Source organism: Bos javanicus, chromosome 27 (assembly GCF_032452875.1).
Source record: "Bos javanicus breed banteng chromosome 27, ARS-OSU_banteng_1.0, whole genome shotgun sequence".
NCBI lineage: Eukaryota > Metazoa > Chordata > Mammalia > Artiodactyla > Bovidae > Bos > Bos javanicus.
This window is the reverse complement of record NC_083894.1, coordinates 5,980,971-5,991,013: the sequence shown is the minus strand read 5'-3', so window position 1 is coordinate 5,991,013 and position 10,043 is coordinate 5,980,971. Positions and strand designations below refer to the sequence as shown.

At 44.4% G+C, this 10,043-nt stretch overlaps 2 protein-coding genes across 6 annotated transcripts in view; one reads left to right on the top strand and one right to left on the bottom strand.

The window, feature by feature from the left end:
- The window catches only part of MCPH1 (microcephalin 1), a 232,250-nt gene that overhangs the window by 95,959 nt on the left and 126,248 nt on the right, over positions 1 to 10,043 (bottom strand). The window lies entirely within an intron of this gene.
- ANGPT2 (angiopoietin 2) overlaps positions 1 to 10,043 on the top strand; it is a 61,027-nt gene that overhangs the window by 21,994 nt on the left and 28,990 nt on the right. Inside the window, exon 2 of the mRNA XM_061404072.1 lies at positions 8,557 to 8,712. Within this exon, the coding sequence (XP_061260056.1) occupies positions 8,557 to 8,712 (156 nt within the window). The remainder of the gene's footprint in view (positions 1 to 8,556; positions 8,713 to 10,043) is intronic.

Sequence of the window (10,043 nt, the reverse complement as noted above, 5' to 3'; positions counted from 1 at the left end):
TACTGACTCACTTCACTTTTTTCTTGGTGCATCATAATTTTCAAAGGCAAGAGTGTTTTAGAATCATTGAAAAACAAATCCCTAGTATGTGTGTGCTTGGTCAGTCAGTCATGTGTAACTCTTTGGGATCCCATGTACTGAAGCACTCCAGGATTTCCCATCTTTCAATATCTCCCAGAGTTTGCTCAAACTCACGTCCATTCAGTTAATGAGGTCATCCAACCATCTCATCCTCTGTCATCCCCTTCTCCTGCCCTCAATCTTTCCTAGCATCTCCTAGCATCAGGGTCTTTTCCAATGAGTCAGCTCTTCCCATTGGTGACCAAAGTCATTGGAGCTTCAGCATCAGTCCTTCCAATGCGTATTTAGGGTTGATTTCCTTTAGGATTAACTGATTTGATCTCCTTGCAGTCCAAGGGATTCTCAGGAGTCTTCTCCAACACCACAGTTTCAAAACATCAATTCTTCAGCGCTCAGCTTTCTTTATGGTCCAACTCTCACATCTGTACATGACTACTGGAAAAACCATAGCTTTTACTAGATGGACCTCTGTCAGCAAAGTGATGTCTCTGCTTTTTAATACACTGTCCAGGTGTTTTTCATAGCTCTTCTTTCAAGGAGCAAGTGTCAGCTTCATGGCTGCCACTGTCCCCAGTGATTCAGGAGCCCAAGAAAATAACATCTGTCACTGTTTCCACTTTCTCCCCTTCTATTTGCCATGAAGTAATGGGACCAGATGCTATGATCTTAGTTTTGTGAATGTTGAGCTTTAAGCCAACGAGAGTTTTTTCACTCTCCTCTTTCATCCTCATCAAGTTCCTCTTCAGTTTCTGCCATTACAGTGGTATCATCAAATCTCTTTCCCAGAGCTGAATTTCAGTGAATTTCCATTGTAATAATCAACAATTCCTTTTACAAAGGAGAGAATAGTTGTATGTTCTCTTTGTATCTCTGTAGGAAGCATCACTTGAATCTCCCAGGCTGAAAACAAAAAGAGCCCAGGAACCAGAAACCAGACCAAAGCTGGCAGGAGTCAGCAGGCTGTCTTGTGTGTGGTCGAACACTTGTTGAGGTCAGAGTGAAGTTCCCTGACTGCTCGGGCCTGTCGAGCTCCTGCTCGATCTTCGGCACGTGGTGATCATGGCCTCGGTTTGGTCTCTGGCCCCAGACTTGTTAGCAACACTGCCCTTTTCGAAGGGCTGCTTCCACGACAGCTGTTTCCTCGGCAGCATCACCAAACCGCAGAAGTCAGGGCTGCAACCCCACAATCCCACACGACCTGGGTGTCAAGCCCCTTACCTGTGTCACAGCAGAGCTGGGTCCACAGGCCTTGGGGAGGCACGCTGAGTGCTCCTCCCAGGGTTTCTGCTCTGTGAGTGAGGCCTGGGGGTGCCCCTACTACCAGGGACCACTCTGGAGGCCTTGGCTGGTCCTCTGGGCCCCCCTTGTCCAGGCAGTCCCCCAGGGAGCGGTCAGTGGGAGTTAGTCCCACAGACCCAGCTTCCTGCTCGACCTCCAGTGCATCTTCGGGGCCCCTGCAGCGCAGCCTGCAGCAGGATGGGAGTCCTTAATCCAGGCGGAAAGGTCTGAAATGCATTTCCTGGGGCCCCTCTGAACGGCCTGGGGGGCTTCTCACCAGGGGCTGCTGTGGTGTTCGAGGGAGTCCACGTGTGTGAACCAGCTTACTCTGTCTGGCTTCCCTGGCCTGTACCCCCAGATGGCTCCCTGAGGCCTCTTCCTAAGGAAACTTCCTGCCAGTGTGCTTGTCTTGGGCTCTGCTTTGGGGAAACTCAAGCCAAGGCAGCTTGAGAATCAAAGCTCATTAAATATATGCATAGATGTATGTGTGTGAGTGAGAAAGCATTTTGTAGTTGTTACTGCTGTGACTATTCTTGCTGTTTATAAGTGTACACATGACCTTACAGGATCTGCTACATATTATTTGCTCCGTGACAAACAAGTATCTGCAAGGTGCTGTGAGCCAGGGCTCTTGCAGATATTTGGGTAAATATGTACGTACCTTCAAAGTCCTCTTAACAGCTTCATCTTGCGTAAAACGTGACCCCTTTTCCCATATGAAATATCCAAACGAATTTATGTTGTTATACCAACCTCATTATATATATATATGCTTGCATATATTTAAAAAAGGGATGCTATTGATGAAAAACTGCCTTTCTATCGGTAGGAAATGATTGGAACATTCTGAAGGGAAAAATACATTTTCTCCTTAGAATTTGGACTGATGGTAAGGGTAACACAGAAGAGGCAAAGAGATAGTATATCTAAGCTAAACGACGAAAAGGAACACAAAGTGACACCCACAATAAAAGCAAAGAACCCAGATACACTGGGGCACTCAGAGGATTACAGCTTTATCTGTCCCAGGAGGAGGGGGACAAGCTGTGCACCTCAGTTCAGCAGCAGCTGGTGCCTGTGGCTCTGCTCCTTACCGTGTCTTGCAGTTTACAGGCAGCACCAAGCACACTTTTAGTCTCTTTATGCTAGTGAAAATAGGAACAGGGTTATCTGAAAACACAGGGTCAGGTTAACAGAATGTCACTCATAAATGACAAACAGAAAAAAGTGGAAAATAGGCCAGAACAAATGAGTTATAGGTAGGAAGTGCCCGAATGATCCTCCGTGGCGTGGGTCCACATGGTTATTCTGGTGGCTGCGAGCAGGTTTGTTTATCAACCACCCAGAAGGCCTGTGCTGCAGGACCCTGCCTCCCTGATGTCCAGTCTGCCGGAACCCGAGGAGGGCAGAGAGGGAGACTTCTGGAGCTGACGGAAGGCAAGTGGCTTTGATGTGGGCTCTTCTGGGAGACATGGATTCAAGTGCGGCATTGATACAAAGAAGACTCGAAAAGACTCCCCAGCTCACGGGGCATTTGAACATTGTCTCTGAAGGGTGTCCCTGCAAGGTTTGAGGCGACAAAGGTTTGACTGAGACCTACATCCCCCAGCCTCTCCCCTTTATTTGAACATTGTCTCTGAAAGGTGTCCCTGCAAGGTTTGAGGCGACAAAGGTTTGACTGAGACCTACATCCCCCAGCCTCCCCCCTTTACCCTCTGCTGAGGACACAACTGCTTGGCCAGTAAGATCCTCAGATACACAAGGCAAAATAAAACAAGCCTTATAAGGAGGGAAAGGAAAGCCCAGCTTTGCCACTTCTCTGTCTGAAGACCTTGAAAGATGTTTTGGTTTCCTCATGACAGGGAACCAAGAACATTAGGTCAGAAGCCTTCCAAACAGAATACCCCTGGATTTAATAATCTTGCATTCAAGTTTTCAAACTAATTATAGGAGTAAATGTTCTGCTCATTGTCACTAGGGTGTATGACTGGAGAGTGATTACAGGATTTCTGTATCCCAAGCAAACAAGAATGCAGACCTGTAGTGTGAGGAGATTTAAACAGCAATGAGACAGAAATGAAATGTTTTCAACATCAAATCACAACATGCAAGCGTGTGGGGCTCTTTGAAGAGAGCGTGCAGTGGTGCAGGGGCTGACTGCAGGAAGGGAAAGGCCTTCTGCAAAGATGACATAGGTTGGAAGGATGAAGGAGGTGAGAGGGATGAAGCAGCCTCCGTGTCTGGTGCCTCTACGAGGCAGGTGTGCGCAGGGAGTGAAGCGCGGAGACTACGGAGCACAGGTCAGGAAGGGTGTGTGCTGCACATCAGCTCACAGGCCCAGGCGCCACAGAGCGCTGGAGCTGTGGGGGGGAAGGAGCCTGCAGTAAACGCTGACTCTCAGATTGTGGGGCCAGAATCAGGGGTTGCATGGCAATCTAGAAGACAGAGGAGGGCACACCTTGGGTGGGAAGAAGGCATCAAGTCAGAGGGATTCCCAAGGGAGGAAAAGCATCCTTTTGGATGGGAAAGAGAGAACAGCTAAAATATCTTGTTTCTAAGTTGAAGCGCTACAGAATAAAATGTTTCCAAGAAAACCTCCAGTTGTTTGTTAATTGCCTACGGAGACTAGGTCATGCAGATGGGCAAAACCTAATGAACTAGAAGGCATCAGCAGGACATGGAGTTGTGTTTAAATAGAAGTGATCAGACGTCCCGTGGCTCAGTGGGAAAGAATCTACCTGCCAATGCAGGTGACACGGGTTCAATCCCTAGTCCAGGAAGATCCCACGTGCCACGGAGCAACTAAGCCCCTGTGCCACAACTGCTGACCCCACGCGCCACAACCACTGAAGCCTGTGCCCCTAGAGCCTGCGCTCCACAGCAAGAGAAGCCACCGCGATGAGAAGCCCTCGCACCACAGCTTGAGTCGTTCCCACTTGCCGCAACTAGAGAGAGCCTGCACAAAGCAATGGAGACCCAGTGCAGCCACAAGTAAATAAATTTAAAAAACAGAAGTGATGACCAACATCAAAATCTCAAAGTTAGGGATGGGCTTTGTATACTATCCATGCATTCTTTTCCCCAGCCAATTTCAAGATTACTTTCCTTTTGGTGCAAAAAAAAAAAAAAAATGATGATACTCTTGGTGAGAAGGAAGACAGCCAGGAAAACATTTTGGTGTGTAATCAATCTGCCAGAGTTGCTTTGAAAATGGGCTTATTTTTCCTGTCAAATCTGATCTTTCCAAATGTTGGGGGAGCAATGAAAAACCTCTGGACATATTTCACATTAAAACAATACATATATGTCTATGTTTTGCTAAAATATTTTCCGCTGGCTGCTTGAATCTCGATGTGTTGCCAACTTTTAAAAGATGGTGTTTGGAGTGCAACTCTTTTGCAAATAAAAAATAATATCAAGCAAAAAAATCTACACAACTTATAATCACAGCAATAGGCTTACAATGTTAATTCGAGTGTGGGTAATCCATGTGAATCCGAAGGAAAGAGAAACAGCTCAAGGACCCATACTTGGAAGCGTGTTTGGACCACCGATTAAAATGAGGACATGATGAACGTCCACGCAGTCCTTTCTAGCTTGTAATGGGAACCTTTCCGAGGCACTTGGACCCACAAATCAAAACTGCTGCCTAATAATGTTCAGACATGAGGGCAATGTCAAACATCCCTGCAAAATATGAGTGCATGAAGCCACCCATGTGAAGCGAGAAAGAACCCTGTCCCTCCCTCGGGAGGCTCAAGTGTCTTGAAACTGTTTTGATAAGAGCAGCTGAGCGCACACGGCGAGAGCGGGAAGCGCTGCAGCGCGCTGCCAATGGGAGGAGAGATCTCATCTGTCCCGTGTTCTTTCTCGTACTAAGACTTCCTTATATTTGAGTGAAATTTCACCGGGCCAATTTCAGTACTTCTGGGTTTCAGTCGAAGGCAATTAAACAGAGGGGATACTAAACAGAAAGATGCATTGGGGCAATAAACTAGAAAATAATTAATCCGTCAACCTCAAGAAATGGGAATTTTTAAAACACAGGTGTCGGCGTGGATCAACCAAACTGCTTCATTCCTAGATCTGGTCTTATGCTGATTTAGGGAAAGGCTTCATTAAATGGGAAATTTTCACACTGTATAATGAATGTTCAGAGTCTTTCTCACTAAAAATTACTACTAGTGTTTGGAGTGAAAAAGATTCTTTTGTCATGATGCTCTCAGGAGATAAAAATCATCAGTGGTAATCTTCACATCTAGGCTTTTCTGTGAGTAAAAATGATCCCTTCAGCTTCCTTAACTACACGGTAGGTGGTCTCCCTCTCTTTTTTAAGGCCCTGAGAATCTTGGACATTGGAAGGCAGGCTCACATCAGTTTTGGAACACACCACTTTGGCTGTTAAAAGGCAGAAAGTGGGGTGGGGCCTCTGGGTTGAACTACCAGTCTGCTCCAGAGCCCAGAAGTGCCCATGTGAGTGAGACTGGGTCCGTGGGTCCGTGGAAAGAGGTGAGTACAGTAGCTGAGACATGGGAGCAACCAATAAGCGTCAGCTAGACTTTAGTTATTAGAGCTACTGTGGTTGTTACTGTCGCTCTTGCTTTTGTTCTGGGGAGTAACTATATGCTTTTAAAATTTAAATTAAAAATTTTTTTTTACAATGTTGTGTTGGTTTCCTCCATACAACAGTGCAAATCAGTCACGACTGTACCTACATCTCCTCCCTCCACTGCCCCGTTCGACCCCTGCAGTCATCACAGAGCCAGACTGGGCTCCCTGTCCGGCAACTTCTCAGTAGCTACGTTTTACACTTGACAGTGCAGGTGTGCTGATGCTACTTTCTCCATTCGTCCCACTCTCTCCCCCCTCAGTGTGTCCACAAGTCCATTTTCTACATCTGCGTCTCTATTCCTTCCCTGCAAATAGGTTCACCAATAACATTTTTCTAGATTCCATATATATATATATATGTATGTATTAATATACTGTATTTATCTTTCTGACTTCCTTTACTATGTATAATAGGCTCTGGGTTCATTCGCCTCATTAGAACTGACTGAAATTCTTTCTCTTTAATGGCTGGGAAATATTCCATTAAATATATGTACAACTGTCATATTGCCCTTTTCTCTTGTAACGTTAATTTGACTGTGTCAAGTGTGAAAGCACAAAACTTGTTGAGAATCAGGACACACAAAAAAATCTAAGAATATTCCTGTTTTTCTCTTCTCTCAAAGATTTCAATTAGTTAGCAACTGGGTCAGTATCATATAGAATTTTACAGTTGCATATGTTATATACATAAAAATAAATGATATCATATACACTATATATATACTATCTATATACACACATGTGTAGACCTGTAATTTCCCCTCTAACATACACTGATATGTATACTTTTACACATGAGATGTGCACACCTCATACCTAGACTTTGTCATCTTAGAAAAGCGGAAAAATAGTGACTTAAAAAACATTTATTCCTATTGTTTTTAAGCTTACAGAAAAATATGGCCATAAAGTGAAGAAATTTTATTTTTAAAAATTTAGGTCTTTTATGTCTTTTGAAGTTCTTGAGTCTAATTTTAGATTGCAACTTGACTTTCAAATATCGAGTTGTAAACAAGCCTCTCGTGTCTCTTGTTGACTGTAACCACGTTGGACTCGTTAGTTCTAGAGTCAGGGTGGGTGACAACTAAGGGTCCATTTTCCCCTTCTAGTTACGTGATTTAGAACGACAGGAGATAGAACTGCTTCTATTTAGCTCTTAACTATGAAACCAATGAGAAGATTAAGACTTATTTCTACTAGTTTGTAAATTACTACTTCAGCATATGGACTTAAACCAAACTCCAGCTTGAGTGTATCTTTAATAGTTCCAAACTTCCCAGAATATGTCTTTCTAAATATTATCTTTGTTGGGTGTTAAGAGTAACTAAGACAACCCTTCTGGATGATTTACATAGCTTTAACTTTAACCTCAAAAATTCCACTATTCCCATGGTAGTGGAGGAAGCAGGGGGAATGAGAGGCAGGCAGAAAGAGAGGAGAGGAGAGAGAGACAGAGGGAGAGGGGAGGAGAAATTACAAACTTTTATCCATGAGTTATTTTAGATCATGTATTTAAATTGTAAAATTTAAAAGTGGGGGGAGGAAAAAGGCAAGAATAAACTAAGAAAGACTATAGACCTTTTGGCACAATGCCTTTAAAAATATAGCTTAATTAATCCTTGAAACATTCCTCTTGACCAAACTGAAACCCTGTTATATATATGAGGACTCTGTGGTTCCCCCAAAGCCGAGCGGCTTACCTAGAGTTCACAGAAAATGGAGGAACAGTTGTGCACAGCCTGGAGCCCACAGACTCCTCACACACACCTGGCTGGTCTGCATTTGTATTTAACTGTGCATTTTAACTGCCAAAGACATAGGCATCTATACCATGGCAGTGAATGAGCTTCCCGATGCTCTTGCACACAAGCGAATGTTAAAATGAGCTGGCCCACCCATGGTCCACAGCAACTCAAGGCAGAAGAACCATCCTGACAGTCACGCGAGATGAACAGACGAGCATATGATTAAGTCTGCCTGATCGGGAAAATGACGAAACCATGAAAAACCACAGAGAAACTTAACAGGTCTAATGTGTGATGAACTCAGTAAGAGGGAAGTTGGTGGGGACAGTGGTCTTTATGGAGTGTGGTCCTGAGTTACCCGGAAAACCCACAGGTGTGTCCTTCCTTGTGCTCTAGCTTAAGCGTCTTCTAAAGCTTGTATTTCAAGAAACCACAGTCCAGAACATGCTAGAAAGTGATGCTTCCTTATACCCAATTTTCATTTTCTGTGTCACAGGAATGCAACACACTGAAGCCCCCCGGCCCTACCTGCCCACTGGCAGGCCACCTGCCCACCTCTGAGCTGTGGTTTCACCACCTCCTGTGCTGCTGTGCGTAGACTTCCAGGGCTGCCTAAATGGTCGCCCACACATGCTGTTACTGAGCTGCTGGGTTTTGAGTGAATAGAAAATCACACTGGTTTTTATTGCTAGTGATGAAGAAAAAAGCAAGAAATCCCCATATCAGAGCAAAGTACACGTCGTCCAAGAGATGTTTTAAAAGGCAGGGAAACGAATTACGAATACAATGTCTGATCGTTTGACTGATGACTGTCTTTCTGACGCTTGCTCTTTTCTAGCTTGAGAATTACATCCAGGACAACATGAAGAAAGAGATGGTGGAGATACAACAGAATGCAGTGCAGAACCAGACCGCTGTGATGATAGAAATAGGGACCAACCTGCTCAATCAAACCGCAGAGCAGACCCGGAAGTTAACCGATGTTGAAGCCCAAGTAAGTAGGGAAACAGGGAACACAGAGTGGCCCAGACTGACAGACAACTAGCACAAAATCGTTACCTAGTGACAGGAGGGAGAGGCAGGGAAAGCTCCAGAAAAGCAGAAGAAAGGATGACTTGATAAGAAGTTAAGAATTTGTGTCTAGATAGAAATTAAAATCAGGAAATATATATTTTTAATACTGACATTAAATTACATTTATTCTACTGAGGACATTCAGACCAGTTTCACATTATTCAGACTTGCTACAAGATAAGTGCTCCCTTGTCTTATTGGTGTTTTCTGGACTCTAGACGAACTTTTCAGTTCTGAGCCCTTGACATTTTTGTGTACTTGAGGCATGAAGAGCAGGGGCAGAGTGCTACAACCTTTGTTCTTAACCCTAACTCTTGAGTTAAGGTGAAACCTAAGTCTCATAGAACAGCCAAAACAATCTGTGGTGTGAGTTTATACATTTTGTGGTGTGAGTTTATAGAGAAAGAAGCAAAGGGAAGAGAAAGAAGCAAAGGGAAGAGTAGGAAGCAGCAGCTGAGGCACAGAGATGGCTTAGCTTTCAGCCCAAAGACCTGAGCTCCATGACTAACCTGATGAATGAATTAGAGCGAGGCATCAGCTTTCCGCAGGCCTCTGAGGTGGTGACTCCAAACGGGAGAGCTGGCCAGTTCCCTGTGAGCTTTAAGGTTCTATGAGCTGTCAATTAATGGTAGGAAAGAAGAATATGAACTACAAAAATATCAGAATAACAGCAAAACAATAGAATGACATTCGTCTGGAGCCATGCTGGATGGCCCGCCACAGGTGACCCAATAGAAAGAGTCCCGGTGGGCAAACAGTGCTGTTGGGGGACCTATGGAGAAGCTCCCAGTTCAAGATTCACCACCGGTAAGACGGCCTACTGGGTTCTAATCCTGACTTCTTTATAGGCTTATGAGGAGTATCTTTCTACCACGAGTTATAAGTAATGCTCAAAAAAAAAAAAAAGTAGATTTAACTGAAAACGGTTCCCATGACATATTATTCCTGTATAATCTTATGATTCATGTGCTACTTAAGCTAAAGAACCAAGACATGCCCAGCATCAGCCAGGAGGTGATAAGGGAGAAGAGAAACCATAAGCCTTCCAATCGAGGCAGCTCACATTGAGAAGGGCACTGACGTTCTCCCATCGCTGCCCCGAGAACCGCTGGACAAGCAGAGAGACAGCAAGGGAGGGGCAGGAGAAGACAAGATTCTTAGCTGAGTACAGAATAAGACGTGCTTTGCTTATCAAATATCTCCACAATACCAGAATAGTTTAGGAAAAATACAGATATTTTATACAACGGA